The 17,986-nt window shown below is 37.0% G+C and overlaps 1 protein-coding gene across 1 annotated transcript; it reads left to right on the forward strand.

Annotated features, from left to right (window-relative positions):
- Positions 1 to 3,849: 3,849 nt before the first annotated feature.
- LOC103426480 (sister chromatid cohesion protein PDS5 homolog C-like) lies at positions 3,850 to 10,985 on the forward strand. The gene is made up of 14 exons (XM_070813099.1): positions 3,850 to 4,248; positions 5,572 to 5,775; positions 5,878 to 6,059; positions 6,218 to 6,344; positions 6,428 to 6,649; positions 7,028 to 7,078; positions 7,207 to 8,127; positions 8,208 to 8,318; positions 8,797 to 8,870; positions 9,203 to 9,254; positions 9,419 to 9,505; positions 9,582 to 9,625; positions 10,005 to 10,079; positions 10,155 to 10,985. Exons 1-14 carry the CDS (start codon positions 4,147 to 4,149, stop codon positions 10,723 to 10,725), a joined length of 2,823 nt encoding a protein of 940 aa, XP_070669200.1. The 5' UTR covers positions 3,850 to 4,146; the 3' UTR covers positions 10,726 to 10,985.
- The last annotated feature ends 7,001 nt before the right edge of the window (positions 10,986 to 17,986 follow it).

A 17,986-nucleotide genomic window follows, 5' to 3' on the forward strand; every position in this document is an offset into this window, starting at 1 on the left:
AGTGGTCGGGTAGTGTAAAGCCACGTTGCGGCTCAAAGACTTCAACTTCTTGATGCGCAAAAAGATTGGACTGAGCCTTGTTGGGCCTATTGATGGACTGAGTTAGACCCAAGCCCATTATCTTCAATTACTTTCATTTTTAAAGTTTAGGGTTAACGTTTAGGATCTAATCAACTTTTATAGTTTTTTTTTTATGTTATTAAATTGATTTCAATATTATTTTCGGAGCGAAAGTAATCATTTTTAGAAAATTTAATCGATATATGAGCGAAATCAATATATCTCTAGATATCGAAATTTCGGTTAAATAAATGTTGATCAATAATTAAAATTTCAACATTCACGTTTCACATAAATTTTACACATAGCAGGTGACTCAACGAAAAATCGAGAGTCATCAGAAAAGTTATCAAACAGGACACGTGTCAACACTTGGCATAAACGATTTATTTCATCTGAATAATATATTCAAAATTAGGCTTTGGAAAATTCTATAAATAGAAGTCATTTCATTCATTTTAGGGGAGACCAATTCATAATCAATTCATCTCACACCAAAACCTTGAAGCTTTGAAACTCCAAAGCTTCCAAGCAAATCCCGAAAGATCAAGCAAGCTCTCTTCGTTCTTCATTAACCCAACCTTCAAGATCAAGCCCCAACAACCCTTTGAAGGAACTTCCACCAATTCAAGATCAAGTCTCGACGGCCCTTGAAGAAAGCGTTCATCGTTCATCATTCGTTCATCCTAAGATCAAGCCCCAACGCCCATTTAGATCAACAACATCAACAAATCCACATATCCAATCGTTCTTCAAGATAAAGCCCAAAAAACCTTTGAAGATCCATTCATCAACTGTTCATCAAGATAAAGCCCCAAAAGCCCTTGAAGATTCGTTCATCAACAGTTCTTCAAGATCAAGCCCAAAAGCCGTGAAGATTCGTTCATCCATTAACCTTCAAGATCAAGCACAAAGGCCCTTGAAGAAACTTCCCTCAACCTTCAAGATTAAGCCCCAATGACCCTTGAAGAAAACTTTCAACCGTTCATCCAAGATCAAGCCTCGACGGCTCTTGGATCAATTGCACATCCACAAATAACACCTTACGAAGATCGAATCAGATGATCAATTTTCAGAGAGATTGTAACCCCATAATCATTAATACAAATATTATTTTGTACACATGTTCTTGTTTCGTTTGTTTCAGGAAAATTTATGTGTTCACAAATTTGGCACGCCAAGTTGGACTATCTCTACCTCTCATCTCTTTGTCCGTTCAAGGAATCCAAACACACCTCAAAGTCAATGGCATCAAGCAAGGGACAAGTTGTTTTCGCAACCACCAAAGGAAGGATCCTGAGCACTTATGCCGCAAACGGACAATCGATTGGCACCACAACCGCTTCTCAACATGCCATTTCAAAGTTGGTGCTGTTAAATGAGCAAGGGGAGCATCAAAGGCGCAAGTCCGTCATCAGCATGACCTTGCTGGGGGCACCGAAGCATGCTGCTGAGGCACACAATATGACATCCAAAAGCAGCCAACAACGTTATTTGTCAGCATCCTGGATGTCTAAAGGAAAGTCACGTCTATTGTTTGCACAAGTCATGACCATCGGCGTTACCTCAATCGAAGAACAACTGGCTCAAATGAATGAAGCGATCGCAAGGCTAACACAGATTGTGGAAGAAAAAGACTTGCAAATCGCTGCATTTGTCAGCCGACCGCCATAATGAAGAGTAATCCTATGAACCAGTTCTGCTGCCACAAGGGGAACTCAGGCTCCGAAGCCCGCCTGGGTATTGTGAATCGCCCCACGACCCAACCTGGCATGGCGGACGACGACGGCGTGGAAGAATTTGAGTGTTTTCTTCGCATCAAACTCGGCGAGCCTGAATACGCCACTGTGAGACTTCCCTAAAAAGGGAAATGGAAGTCTAGATTTGGGAATTAGGCGTTTGGATTGCGAATTTATGAATCGTTGGCTTCTCTGTCTCTGGTCGTCTGTGACTGTGATTTGTGACATGCTATGTTTTTCTGTGCGGTAGGCACTGCTACTGTGACGTGTATAAATCGAATCGGTGGTTGACACGTAGCCGTCGGAATGACCTGGAGTGTTGTCAGTGGTCGGGTAGTGTAAAGCCACGTTGCGGCTCAAAGACTTCAACTTCTTGATGCGCAAAAAGATTGGATTGAGCCTTGTTGGGCCTATTGATGGACTAGGTTAGACCCAAGCCCATTATCTTCAATTACTTTCATTTTTTAAGTTTAGGGTTAACGTTTAGGATCTAATCAACTTTTATAGTTTTTTATTTTATGTTATTAAATTGATTTCAATATTATTCTTGGAGCGAAAGTAATCATTTTTAGAATATTTAGTCGATATATATGAGCGAAATCAATATATCAATAAAGAAAATTACTTTTAACAAATAACGAATTGTGTACATGCACAGTTTGAACATACACATGAGTAATAACATTTATTAATAAACTCGAGGTGTTGCGTAACTTGTGTTGATATGACTCATCGCAATATAATTTGTTTCATAAATTAAATAAAAGCACCAACTTTCTATTATTCGCCACCGAACATGATAGGCAATACTATAAACGTTACATGACTATTGTTATGTTGTGATGTAACATGCACATAATATTCAATAAATTATAATTAAATTGAAGTATAATAATTAATCACTCTCGTTTTACGTTATCCTACAAACATTAGAAAAAAGAAAAATCGAAAGAATTTTCCAATTTTATAAAGAAAATTTTCCTTATAATAGTTTTGGTAATAAAAGTTTTCACAATTGATAGATATCCCCCCATCCATAAATACACATGGATTTGATTATTCATTCCTTTTCCCGCTCAAAATTGGATACTTTCTTCTTTACTTAGAAATTAGAAATTTAAAATTTGGCTAATATGCTAATATACCGTTGGGCTATGGATATAATTCCAATCATTATCTTGATTTTATATACTTATCGACAAAAAATTTCTAAATGCATTTGAATAATGGTAAGAAATCACACCACATTATATTCTATTTTAAATTAGTTTAAATGGTAAGAAAAAAATTGAACTCGGTTTCAAAGCGGATAACACATTTATTCTAACCAACGCAGCTACACTATTTGCGTGATGCAAAATTCAATCACACACATATAAGACTATGACATGACATGGCATTTACCACATATTTGTAACAATATGTTTAACACGACCGATATTAAATGAGGTGGATAATTCAAACCAAAGAACTTTAATATAACGGTGAACGTTGTTAATCACCTCAACTATAAATCTTCTTGCACAAGAGCTCGACAAATCTATTATAATAATATATGTTTCAAATGTGTATTCGTTATGGGTAAATTACATTTTACCTCTCTAACTTCGGGTCACATTGGAAACTCATGCCTCGTCTTTTAAACGTTGTAATATTTTATTAATTTTTATCTAAAGCGAGGGAGCAGGCTTTGTGCATACCACGTAAGCAGCTAACGTGAAAAAGTGACGAACGGGAAGATAGAGGATGGTGTGAGTGAGTGGCCCATCAATCTATCCATTCGTTTTCTGTAAATTTCAAATTTCAGTGATTAAAAAAAAATGAAAATTCATCGATTTCAAAAATTTAGTCGCTTAACAAAAAAAAAAAGAAATCTTCCCAAGAAAAAGGAAAAGCAGCATTAAACCTACGGTTCAAATACGGCAGGTGGTCCCCACAGGAAAGATCCAAAGGCGGATTTGAAATCCGAAATTGAACTCGAATTCACAATCCCGCGGATTCCGAGCGCTGCTCCGTCGGATTCTCTTTTAAAAGCGCACAAAATAAATACTGGAGATGTGAGGGCAGCGAAAATATAAAATACCAGAGCGATCCATGGATTGACAAATTATTATTATTTTTATTTGCAAAAATAAAATCGAGCAACTCTCTCTCTATCTCTCTCACTCACTTTCTCTCTCTAAAAAGAAAACCCTAACTTTCTCTCTCCAAACATTGTTTTTTTTTTTCTTTCCGCTTTCTCTCTCTTGGATTCGTGTGGTTCTGGGCCTTCAATGGTGTGAGATTAGGGCTAGACCTGCGAGATTGTCAAGGATCTAGACCAAAGAAACAGGAGAGGGGAGGAACAATGGCGTCGGCAGAGAAAGAGCTCGAAGCACAGCTTACGGAAGCTGGGAATCAGCTCTTGGAACCTCCGTCTTCCGTCCCTGACCTCCTTGATGTTCTCGACGTAAGCCCTAATTCCTCTTCGAATTGTTGGGTTTTCTTCTTCTTTTCGGATTGTGAAGTATTTGCGTCTCAGTTGCTTTCGTTCCGTGTTTAATTTCATAGGTTCTGTTAATTAAACTGTTTTTGTTGTGGTTGTTTGTTAATTTAGTCAATTGGGGTTTGAATGTTGTTGTTTTGAAAGCTTCTGGTTTGAGATTCAAGTGGGTTTTAACATTTCCATGTTATTTTTTTGTGATTTGTGCCAAGTTTTTTTTCCCCATTTCAAGTGGGTTTTAACATTTCCTGTTACTTTCATATGCCATGCATGAAGCTCTAGCTATCCTTTCAATGCTGGAATTTTGTGATTTAATGAGGTTGGGGACAAAGGGTTGAGTCTCTATTTCACTTTCCCTTCTAGCTTCTTAGCTGCGGGATTCGTTATTAATTATATCTCTCATTGTGTGTACAGCACACGGGTTAAGTCAGTTATGACTGGGCATAAAAAGAAAGACAAGAATGCATATCTTCGTGAGTTCTGTGTTGGTTTGTAAATGGTATTCTGCATTTAACAATTACCATATAGGTTATAAATTGGAAGAATGATGAAAGGTTTTAGGTGTTTTAAGGTTAGTCTTTTATTATATACAACAAAGGAAGTTCAAATGATCTCCTGATATGTATATGAAGGTAAATTATTAATGTTCACCATGACTAAGAATTCAAATTGAAGGATGGTCATTTCAAATTCAAATGTTTCATTAATGCTCTTGAAGCTGGGCATTTAAGATAGAGGAAAGTCATTTCATATGTTTTTTTTTTCCCCTGCTTTCTCAAGCCGAGATTCGGAAAGAGTATAATGGAAATTTTTTTGGATGCTTTGAATTACATTTTCCTTAAAAAGGATATTTGCTATACACAAGCTTGGCATAACAGTTTCCCAAAAAGGTTTTCCTTGCTCTTCATTTCTACATATCTTCATGAAATCAAGTTTATGTGTCAATTATCGCGCGTGTGCACACCCATTCATTAAATTTATTATCTGTACCTTTCCGAAAACTAAGAGTATTTATTTATTTTTTCTTATATTAAAGTTTGTTACTGATGCGTGTTTTCTTTTCCATGTTCCAGTGATTGTAGATTTTTTTTTAATTTTTTTTAAATATAAACTCACCTGTCATGTTGATTTCTTTTCCCTCTGGTTTCTGATCTAGCTAATTCAATTTTGTCTGCACAGTTTTGGCATAGATTGAATCGAAAAATTCTTGTGCCAGTGTATTGTTCTTTCCCTAATATTTTGTTGTTCGTTTCCTAATATTGAATTGTTCTTTTCCTGGTGATATATTAGAGAGTTGAGAATTTTCTATCGAAGGTAGAACAATCACCTACAAAGTCAATGCAAACTGCACTTTCCCCATCACAGAATGCATTGGTTGCTGAGGAACTTTTTAGGCATTCAAATCCTGATGTCAAAGTTGGAGTTGCAGCTTGCATCAGTGAGATAACAAGAATAACTGCACCTGATGCACCTTATGATGATGAGCAAATGAAGGTACCTGGGATTTGGATCACTAAACTGGATTTTTTTTGTTAGCATCTGCTCATGTTATATTAGAAAAAAATTCAATAAACCTTCTAAATCTTATGCATGCAGGAAGTCTTTCATCTTATTGTATCATCCTTTGAAAATCTACATGACAAGTCGAGCCGATCATACGCAAAGAGGGCTTCCATTCTTGAAACTGTTGCGAAGGTCAGATCGTGTGTGGTGATGTTGGACCTTGAATGTGATGCATTGATCGTTGAAATGTTCCAACATTTTCTTAAGGCGATAAGGTACAAAGTCATAAGTAGAGTTGGAGTCACCACTTTATGTGTGTCTAGACTATAGATACTATATTTTTATTATTTGTTTCTACTGGTGGAGTAAGACTTGGAAGCTGATTTGTTCTAGAAAACACAACACTATATATTTTCATTTTTATGTATTTCAGGGATTATCACCCAGAGAACGTTTTTTCTTCCATGGAGACTATTATGACTCTTGTTTTAGAAGAAAGTGAAGAAGTATCTGCTGAGCTACTATCTACCTTATTAGCTAGTGTGAAAAACGACAATGAGGTGAACAATTGTTTTTGATTGACAATTAGTACCTTCAACATGCTGTTTTATTTTTCATTTTCTAACCAATTTTTTTCTTGTAGGACATTCTACCAATTGGACGGAAGTTGGGGGAGAGAGTACTTGAAAGCTGTGCTACTAAACTTAAGGATTACCTGATAGATGAAGTAAAAAGCTTGGGCATTGTTTTTAATGATTATAGTAAAGTTCTAGCATCAATATGCCAAGAGGCAGGTGACGATACTGAGCAGAATGAAGGCCGTGATGCTGAGCAGAATGAAGTCCATGATTCTGATGAAAATGTGGTATGATGTCCAGAGTTGCAAGATTAAGACATTTTCTATGCATTCTTCTATTCATAATGATAATTATGTAAAGCTTCATAGTTTTCTGTTTTCTCAGCAAAGGTTTTTTTTTTTTTTTTAATCTTTATCCTCTCTCTTATTCAGTAACTTGTTCAATAACATTGGTGTTTATAAAAGACTCCATATTTTTCCCATTTTCTTCTCTGGGGGTTGCGGTTGGTTTGCTTACTTTGGTATGTCAAGTTTGGTTGTTCCTTCATGCACGGCGTCAAACAGCCTGCTGTTGGCTGGTGGTAATATTGCATTGATTTGTCTTTGCAAGCCAAGTCGGCAACTTGGGATTCCTCTCCTCTGTTGTATTAACTATTGCTACTGCAGGCTGCCGAGGAGAAGTCAGCAATTAGGGAATCTTCCAATGAGGTGGCCCAAGTGAGTTTCTTCTGTGAAATTCTTTTTAATTTTTTTCCTTTCTATGTTTTATGTCCTTTATGCTTCTATCAGTAAAAAAATTATTTGATTGAAGTGGGTTATTTCACCAGTTCTATTTGTCCTTGCAGGTAGATAAAGAAAAGGCAGAAGCACCAGTTTCTCCTGAACGAGTTGATCCAGCTGTTGACAGATCTTCAAAGTTAGTTGTGAACAATGGTAATGCAGAGACTGGAGAAGATGACTCTGTTGCCGAGTCAAATGCCTTGAAGAAGGAAGAGGAGGGCAACGATACTGAGGATCAGAAAGATCCAAATGCATCAAGCAATGCTGAACCTGATAGTTTGGAGACTGAGAAAGCTGCTGAGGCAGAGCAAATTCCAGAAATATCTACCAAAGAAAGAGCTGGGAATTCTGATTTGTCAACAAAATCAACACAACCTTTAGATAATTGTCAAGCTGATAATGAGGAAGATACTGAGATACAGCCAGAACATAAGCGTGAAACAGAAGATATTCCCAGCTCACCTCGTGAGGATCCTTCTGTGGAGGCAGCTGTGCAATCGAAAAATGAGAAAGTATCTGATGTTAACATCTCTTCAAAGCCATTGGAAAAGGAACCTGCTGCTGTTGCCTCTCCATCTCCAAGTGAGAGCCTTCCTGGTGAAAGTCGCTCCAAAAAGGCTGGACGGAATAAGAAGAAAGATAGTTCTAATAAAGGAGCAGCACCATCGGCAGATGATGAACCCAAAAAGGTAACTGACGGAACCAGTGATTCAGAATTAAAACCAAGTAGACGCTCTGGGAAAAAGGTGTCTGCTGGGGTTTCTAATGAGAATAAAAGTCCAATTGTGGTGGAGGCATCTAGAAAGGAAAGTGGCACCACAAGTGATTCAGAAGCAAAACAGAAGTCAGTCAAGAAGGTAGATGGGAACACTAAAACTAGCGGTGGGTCTTCTATAAAGCAAGCAGAAGATAAGAAAAAGCGGGGTCAAGGAAAAGTTACTCCGGCAAAGGCTGCAACAAAATCTTCAGCTAAGGATGATGACAAAGTACTTTCCTATTGGCTTTGATACCGTCACTTGTTTCTGTTGTTAAATACATTTTTAATAAAATTACTGTTATTATTTAGGAGATGGTGTCAACACCAAAGTCAGCCCCAAAATTAACTAAGGATGAATCTCCCCAGGAGGAGACCCCTAAGACAAATTCAAAGAGGAAGCGTGCTTCAGGAAAAGAGAAGGTATGCATGCTTTGTTCTATTCTAAAATTTGTATCTTTCGTTAAAAGAATTGTGTGCTTTCCCCTTGATATTAGCATTTGCTGTTTATGGATGCTAGTGCATTATATGGTGTTCCTCACATTTTGCAAGATTTTGGATTATTATTGTTAGTTTTGTTCATTGTGTAGTAGTGGACTTATGGTGATTAGATATCTATGACTATGCGGTCTCTTATGTTAGTGCTCCTTATTATTATTTTTATTGTTGTTCTGCGATCCGAACCAATAATTTCTTCATGCTTTTTTTTTGGAGATGAAGATTAATTTATGCCATTAACAATCATGTTATGAACTTATCTTGACTTATTCCGTCACCTGCTGTTGGCCTTTCATTTTTAGGCTCTTTCAGGGTTCCATTCTGTTCTTGAAGTCATGCTTGTATTCAACTTTTGATTTTACCTCCTTTTGTTTACATTCTTACTGTTTTTTTTCCTATTTAGGAATCTGATGACAAAGATTATGGCGAGGATATGGTTGGATCAAAGATTAAAGTTTGGTGGCCAAAAGATCGTACGTAAGTACTGACCTTGTGTACGGTATTTCCTCAATGTATTTCTTGCAATGCTGCAGGAGTTTACACATGAATGTTTGGCTTTCAAATTTGGTTCTCTTTTGTACTGACCTTTCCTTTTATTCTCATATATTTTTTCATTTTCTATGGGGAGTGGGGATACAGATATCCTGCTAAAGTTTCATTTTAGATAGGATTATTAAACTACTACTAGAAAACTCTTGAATTTTTCCAGAACTTTTTTTTTTTAAAGAACTAGATTAAGGAATTTGTTTATGGTTGTACCATTCAAAATTTAAGTTTGTCATTTAATATTTTATTGACAAATTTTACAGGTTTTATGAAGGTGTTGTCGCATCTTTTGATTGTGCTAAAAAGAAGCATAAGGTGAGATGCCAACTTTGGAAGTCTCCATCCTTATTTTAAGCACGTTATTCTTTCATTTTTAATTGAATTAATCGCCAAAAAGAATCATCATTGATTTTCATTTTTCATTTTAAAATGAAACTTGATATACTTAAATTCTTTGTACTTGTTCGATTATTTCGTAGGTATCATATACTGATGGTGATAAAGAAACACTAAATCTTAAAAAAGAGAGGTGGGAGTTTGTAGCAGATGACCCTGACTCAGATGAGGTTAGTCGCTGCCATTCTTGTGCTACTTTAAATCATTCCATGCTCAATTTTTGTGCTGAAACATTTCTGTTGACAGGAGCAAGGAAATGATCAATCGAGTCATGATGCTTCTTCTGACGTGTATGTATTATTTACTTTTGATGTGTACTTTATACATACGACTTGAATACTAGTCCTTAAACTTCATAGTTTCTGGATTATTGTCTGCACCATGCTGTAGGTTGAATGTGATATCAAGATTATGTTCTAATATCTTTGTATTCTATTGAATTTCTGATGACTGTCACCCTTGTGTACTTAGTTTGTTCACATGTCGTTGACTTGTCTTGAAAATGGTGCTAGTTGATGATTAAGCATTGTTTAGGATTTAACTTAAAATCCACAATACCGGAGTTTTGAATTCCTGAGTTGTCTGTAAAGTTTTGCTACAATTATTTTGCATGTTTGTTTTTTGTGAGCTGTGATCATATCCTCTTTAATGTTTTGCTATTGCAACCAGGCCCTTGAAGAAGAAAGTGAAAAAAAATCCTGATGACCTGACTAAGAAGGAAAAGATGGACACTTCGCCCAAATCGTGAGTGTAATTTATGTTACTTAAATGTTGATGTCATTATTTCTGTAGTTGTCTAAATTCAAGTCAATTTTCTAGGGGTGGAGGAGCTTCCTCCAGCAAATCGAAGGGTGCAAGAACTAAATTTGGTCGCAAATCGAAAGAAAGCAGTAAATCTGATGGCAAATCCAAAGGTGCTTCTGGCAAAACGGATGACGAAAGTATTGGAAAATTAAAGGATCACACTCCCAAAAGTAGTGGTAAATCGGTTGATATTGCTCAGAAGACATCCAGCAAATCGAAGAACAATGATACCCAGACGCCTAAAAGCGCCAAATCCAAGGAAGATGACAGCAGCGCACAAAAAGCTTCCAACAAGTCCAAGCAAGACGCACAGAAGGCTGGGAAGTCGAATCAGAGCACATCAAAGACGGCCTCCGTTTCCAAGGTTAAATCGTCTGCTAGCGGCAGCAAAGCAAATGCCAATGGTACGGGCAAGGCAAAATCTGCATCAAAGCCGACAAAAGAAGATGAGGATATGAAGGAAGCCTCAAGTGATACTGAGAAAGTACCAGAAAGTACACCAAAGGGGAAGTCCCCAACTTTAGCCAAGGCACTGGCAAGTGAGACCAAGTCTGGTAAGAAGCGGCGAAGAGGAAGCAAAAGTTAATCATCTAGTCTCGCTGGTGACCGCGCATTAGTTTTTCCGTCGATATTGGAATGATCCCCAGATTTGTGGCTAGAATTGTTATCTTTAAGTTCGGTAGTCTAGCGTATGCCAATTTGTAGGGGTAACCTAGTTAGCTATTTATGTCGATATTCTAGATGGAATTAATGTTATTTTGGGGTCAGACAGTCGACAACCTTTCGAGTTAGCTAAGCTTTATGTTGAAGAGATGTTTTTATAGATAATGTCATAATTTCGCAAAACATGCTGCCGTGCCATCTTTCGGACTGCCGCTGGTTACTGATAACTTTGATACGAGGTTTTGTGGTTTTGTGTGTTAGTTGCCATGGCCAATCGATTTCCGTTAATAGTATCTAGTGTAGATCAGTTGGCCTAGGTTTTGTGGTTCTGTTTGGCACCTAGGTTTGAATCTCTTGTATTTAGAGTATATATAACATCTTATGGGAGATATTCATGAGTTCGGGTGGCTATACAGCGTGTGTTTGTTTGTCATCACTAAGCTTCACAGACCAGTGTAGTTCCGTGCTTGTTATCGCAGGGATTAGTTTTAAAGGAAAATTAATGAAAATGATTTGAAAACTTTGAGTTTTAACGATAAGAACAAAATAAAGGGTAAAATAGATAGTATCAGGATTGACTTTTTAGTGTAAAAATGTAATTTCTCGTTAGAGTGAATAGTACCAAAAGTTTTTCGTTAAAGTACCTTAGTTTTATTAAGATTGTGTCACTTGCCTCGATTAAATGGCTTGCTAGACGGTCTTAACAAGACCTACCCCCTCCCAAAAAGTAGAGGACCACTAAGACCATCATTAGTAGTCTCGTCTGCTTCGCTTCACCAAAACTTGGTAGCGTGGATTGACTAGCTGTGCTCTTCTTCGAGCGAATATAAATGTTTGATTGAAGTTTCGAACAATGTCAATGTTTTATGTTTTAATGCAAGTATAAAGGCAAGTCCACATATTGAGTCAAAGTTACAGAAATACAACAACAACAACAAAGCATTTTCCCACTAAGTGGGGTCGGCTATATGAATCCTAGAACGCCATTGCGCTCGGTTTTGTGTCATGTTCTCCGTTAAGATCCAAGTACTCTAAGTCTTTTCTTAGGGTTTCTTCCAAAGTTTTCATAGGTCTTCCTCTACCCCTTTGGCCCTGAACCTCTATCCCGTAGTCACATCTTCGAACCGGAGCGTCCGTAGGCCTTCTTTGCAGAAATGAGAAGAAAAAAAAAATAGTTTAGTTCTTGACATGATGAACACAAGTGAATTTGTATCGAGTGATGTCAAAAAGTGCATTCAAGTCGGCAGTGACGCAGCATGACAAGCTTATGTGCAAGTTCAAATCCTATTTTATTTACTAATTAATTGTATTATTCTCGATATTGACACATGCTAAATTTTTGTATTGCTTTGTTGATTTAATCTTGGGTAAATTACACATAACTACCTCAATTATTGGGTCATTAACAGTTTCATACCTCATCTTTAAAAAGTTTCAATGTCATAACTCATCTATGAATTTGTTACAATTTCATACCTTTCGTCAATTATCTGTCAATTCCTCTGTTAAATGCTGACGTAGCTTGATGTGAGACCCACTTTCTATTAAAAACTTAATTGAATATTAAAAAAAAACCCAATAAACCAAACCCAGATCCCCTTCCCCCTGAAACCCCCCATTCCCTTCCCATCTTCCCCGTCGGTCCCTCCCGCCCCCCAAAACCTTCCAAGCCCAGTACCCTACCCCCACCTCCCCTGCAACCCCCCCACCCCTCATCTCCCTCCCGAGCCTCCCAACCACCTCCATCTCCTCCACTCTCTTGACCTCCCATCCCATTCAAAACTTAAAAAAAATAAAAAAATAAAAAAAACCAGCGCCAACATCCCCCACCCTCCCCGGCCACTGATCCCACTCTTCTCATCTCTACCTAAAAACAAACAAATTTTGATTAAAAAATAAAACCCAGCCAAATTCCTTAGCACACCCGCCGCTCTTGATCAAAATCTCGGCATCAGAGACATGTGGTCGAGGCGGGTCAGAAGAGGGAGAGTTTGGGGGTTTGCTTTTTAGGGTTTACAGAGGAGAGAGACGAGAGAGAGCGTGGGATCGGGTCGGAGATGTGGTTGCAAAGGAGAAGACAAGGGGGATCGGGTCGGGTTCGAGCCCATGAGAGGTAGAGATTTGGTGGAACGGAGGGAGGGAATGAGAGGAACGGAGGGAGGGGGAGTCGAAGAGGTGGTGGAGGAGAGGTTTTGGATTTGGGTTGCAGGGAAGGGGAAAGGGTTCTCGGGGAAGATGATTGGGTTTTTTTTTTAAAATTTTTTTAAGGGTAAATTATTATTTTATTAATATTTTTAATAAAAAGTAGGCCCCGCCTCAAGCCATGTCAGCATTTAACGGAGGAATTGACAGACAACTGACGAAAGGTATGACATTGCAACAAATTCGAAGATAAGGTATGACATTAAAACTTTTTAAAGACGAGGTATAAAACTGTTAATGACCAAATAGTTGAGGTAGTTTTCTGTAATTTACCCTTTAATCTTAGACATATAAAGATGCGGAGGAATGGAGAAGCAAACATTTTCCACTTTATGATAGATTTGCATATATTTGAAAATGATTGTGTTACGAGTAATGTAGCTGAAATCCATGCTGAAATGATGGAGGAGCAAAGCCATAATGAGGTTAATGCAAATGCTGTTGTAGTTGAAAATGATGTTTCTCCAGTGAACCAACAAAGTCAATAAAGCAACCAATTTGCAAGTAGTCAAAGAAAGAGGAAAAGATTTTATGTTGAAAGTGGGAAACTGATGCAAATAGTAACAAAAGTTATAGTTCGAGGTATTGCAGATCATAGTGTATCTAAAGAACTTAAAGCAATGAGTCTTTCTCCTATGGATTAAATTAAAGGATTGAGTCGTATTTTGGAAAGCTACAAAATGTGGGGGTTTCAAGCCATTAGATGCCGAATTCAAAAATGCGTTCATCCAAAAGCTTCAAAGCAAGCAGATGATTATATTATATGGTGTCTTTTGTTATAGATTGTATTTTGTTAATTGTACAACACTAGGTCAATGCTTCCAACTTAGTCTTGCATTGCGAAATACTTTGGCTAATGTCAACTTATTTTTGTGAATTATGAGGATTTACTTTTGAATGATAATATTGTAGCTATCTATTACGTTATCTGTTTACTCTTGAATCATGATATTTCTTTTGTTGGAAGAAATTTGGTTTGTATTTTTTATTGAGTCTCACTTTCATCAAATATTGTTAATTTTGATAATATCTTTAATAGAAAAGAAATTAAAATAGACCAATGATTTAGTCTATATTTGAGCAAACACCAAATTGAGGACGATCCTATTTGCATAGTCTAACACTGCACCAAACACCTCACTAAGTCAGTCCATCTTAATCTATTTTAAGCTAGTTCAACTTTGCTCATGAAACTAGTTCAGTTTGAGATAATTCAGTGCAACAAACACACGGACAAGACTTACGTGTGCGATTGGATGACTCGTGGTTCTGCTGCTAGCCACACCTAATAATTTCTTGAGTCTTTTTATGGTTGGACTGCATCTGAATTTCATTGCATAATAAAACATATTACAGTTGCAATATCAAAGCGGAAAGATGAACAAGTTTGGGGTGGTCGCGTCTAATTTATATATTGCAGGATTGGACTTTCCATGCTGTAAATAAAATCAACATTACATTTTTTGAAGGAAACAAAAATCTAACCCTCTTTTGGTCTCCATCGGTCCATCCAATTTGTAAAATAATTAAAGATTTTGACCTTTCGTGCTCCACCCTACAAAACCAAATAAAAAAAAAAGAAAGAAAGAAGAGAATTTGACTTTTGTGGCATCTTAGCATGTTCACGATTGCATCTTCTTGTCAAAGCCGCATGCAAGTTGCCATACTATTTGCCCACTTTATCAAAGTTTATGCCACTAGCACCTTCAAGAAAACTTTCTCCATTTATATAGGTCAAATATTGAGAGAGAATTTGTCCCTTAATCATTCAATTAGAAGTATATATTTGTGTTTGAGTCACGTAATTTCTTTATGTACTAGTTTACGTAGTGAGAGTGAATTTGCTCTTAAGATTGAGAATATATCCTCCTGTGTTTATGACACTTGATTTCTTCATATGTTAACTTACCTATAGGGAGAGAATCGACTCTTCAATCGAGAGTATATCCCCTTGTGTTTAGTATTGAGACAAAACATGCTCTTTGATCGTGAGTGTATTCCCTTGTTCTTGTTTTTACATCACATGATTTCTTCATATGTTAGCTTGCATGTTTTGTTAACTTACGTAATGAGAGAAAATCTGCTCTTCAAACAGAGTATATCCTCTTGTATTTACTCTTTGGTTTCTTCATATTTAAACCTACGTATGAAAAAAAATATGCTATTCAATCAAGAGTACATACCCTTCCGGTTTAGGTCATTGGTTTGTTCATATTTCGAATGCCGTACTCCTTTTTGGAATTATTGATTGGGAAGGGCTTTATGACTTTTGTGATTATTGTGACGCTATCCGCACACGCGCACGACATCTACCGGTCATCTATTTGTCCCCCACTTTAGGTAGTAGTTTTTGGGAAATTAGTGGCTTGCAAATTGTTGGTGGTGGTTGAAACTTAAACTCTCAATCCCCTTTCGCCAAATGCTGCCTGCCTTTATTGTTTATAAAATTCTGGCTCTTTTCCATGCACCTTACAATTTTGGTCAAATGTTACTGCAAAGGTGCAATTTCATGTCGTGTTTTGTAATCTTTAAAGAAAGAACCACAAAACACTTGAAGATACGGTTCATGTAGCGAAAGTGGCTTTCCTTGTCATCTAGCAAAAATCCTTATTATGTTTTAATCAAAAGCATTTGTATATATAGCACGGATACATTGTTACTATAACTTTTCGTGACATGAAATTGTTAAACTCTCTACAATACTGTATATACATCTCTCTCTAGTTCCAAATGAAGAAAGTTGAGTTTCCACTGTAAAACCAATTGACAATATGAGGAGTAACCCATTTTCTTATAAGAACATGCAAAGTCCTTACTTTCTCTGATGTGGGATTGATACCCTCACCATGCCCCCTTGTAAGGAATTTTCAAGCTTAGTATGTAGACAATACAAATCGGGTGACGTGGAACACGTGTGGGTGTTGGACTTCACATGGGGGGACAACTTACTCTAATACCATAAAAAAATTGAAAATCCATAAAATAAATTGACAATATAAAAAGTAGCTCAATTACTTATAAAGCGTATGCAAGATCCCTAACTTTTTCCGATAGTTTCACTCGACTTGTTGGCTTATATGTTTTCCCAACTAATTTCCTTTCCAAAATATGATTACTGTTAGGTATAGTTATCCGCATGTATCATACATATCAAATTTCTATGTATAAAAGTAATCAGTACCCAAAAAATGAAATGCATTTTATTTTCATTTAAATCTGAATCCCTTCTACAACTTTGTGATACATAATTGTTTGAAAAAATAACAGTATCGTGTGTATAGAAAGAGATCAAGCGAACTTTGTTGGGTGCTTACCTGTGTCATTATTTAATAATTAAGCTTCATTAGAAGCATGTCACAAACAAAAAGAAAAAATTTACCTGCTCAACAATTCTCTTTCTACACTCAACAAAAATAAAATTGTTTCAAAAATAAAATAAAATAAAATAAAGTAAATAAATAATAATCCAACAATAGGTAACTCTAGCCATTCCATCTCTCTAAAACCCTAATCACTCCAATTTCTACCCTCCCTAACCCCTACCGTCACCTACCATCCAAAAATTGAAAATTAGGATAACCTTGTCCCTCTCCAAGTTTCTAAAAGACGCTAGGTGCTAGTCAGGTGGTGGGTTAGGGCCTAGCGCCTAGGTGGCTAGACAAGGCCTAGGCGGGCGCCTAAGCGGATTAGACTGATTTAATTAAATATATTATATTATGTGTAAATAAGTCAGTTTATACATAATATGCATATAATTTCATCATAAACTACAAAATAGAATGACATATATATTATGAAGTATTGGAACATAATGAAAACATAGGGAACAAACATATAATGTGTGTTCATTTTAGTATTCAATAAGTCTCTTACAATTTATTGAAAAAATAAAATGCAAAATAAAAGTTATATTTTTCTTGTCTAAGTGAGTCATAACCTAGGTGAGTGCATAGGCCGGTCTAGCAAGCTAGGTGGGTGCCTCAGCGGGTCTAGGCGCCATTTCTTAATTTTTAAATGCCTAAGCATTAATCAAGGCGGCTGGCCACCGCTTAGTGCCTAAACGGGGATTTTTAGAACAATGTCCCTCTAACAACCCACCATTTAAAAAAAAAACCAAAAGAAATTCATGACTGTTGTAAACATTCCTAGTTTAAGTATGATTGTGTAAATCCTAGATAAGATTTGATTCTAGTTATCCTTTCCTATTACAACTTAAATTACTTGGAGGAGAAGAAATATCTTCTCTCCCTTTACTACTATAAATAAAGGCACAATGTAGGAGGGATAACAACACACACATTCCCCTACAATTCTACAAACACACATCTCTCTCCTCTCTCTCTGCCGCCGGCCCTAGTCCCTCTGTCAGATAAAATAGACCACAACACGTTATCAGCACGCTCCTACCGCTGCGCTTAGGAATCTGACGTTGGAAATTTTTTCTGCATCAAACCAGTTCATCCATATCATCACGCAATCAGGTTCTTTCCAAACAACGGCTTTTAACTCGATATTTTGCAAGCCCTGATAGCATGAACATTCACCATGATGCATGACCCAACTTTACGTTTTACGTATTTTAGATTCTACATAAATTGTGTATGCTTCATCATCAAAATTGCTACAATTATGTGAATTTGATATTTGTCATGAATTGAATCCTACATATGTACATGCATTGAAACTATTATTTGCATATGCATCAACGTAAATATGTGATTCATTGAATTTTACATGCATATAATTATATTTGAATTGAAAAAAAATTTTGCGATTTGGGAATTAGGGTTCTTCGAACCCATGCACTTGCACCATGCAAGCCGCAAGCCACCAGGCCCGCAGCCTGCGATGGCCCAGCTCGGTTTCCTCACCAGGCCTGCAGCCTGCATCGATCCTCCGAGCCCAAGACCACGGCTGGAGCTTCTGCTCCTCGTCCAAACCCCAAACCCGACACCCAGCAGGTGTCGCCACCCATCCATCAC

Source organism: Malus domestica, chromosome 15 (assembly GCF_042453785.1).
Source record: "Malus domestica chromosome 15, GDT2T_hap1".
In the NCBI taxonomy this organism is placed as follows: Eukaryota; Viridiplantae; Streptophyta; class Magnoliopsida; order Rosales; family Rosaceae; genus Malus; species Malus domestica.

Coding starts and splice junctions, on each gene's coding strand:
- LOC103426480 (XM_070813099.1), top strand. CDS start 4,147: ATGGCGTCGGCAGAGAAAGAGCTCGAAGCACAGCTTACGGAAGCTGGG. Junction 5,776..5,877: donor ATGATGATGAGCAAATGAAG/GTACCTGGGATT, acceptor TTATGCATGCAG/GAAGTCTTTCATCTTATTGT. Junction 10,080..10,154: donor ATGGACACTTCGCCCAAATC/GTGAGTGTAATT, acceptor TCAATTTTCTAG/GGGTGGAGGAGCTTCCTCCA.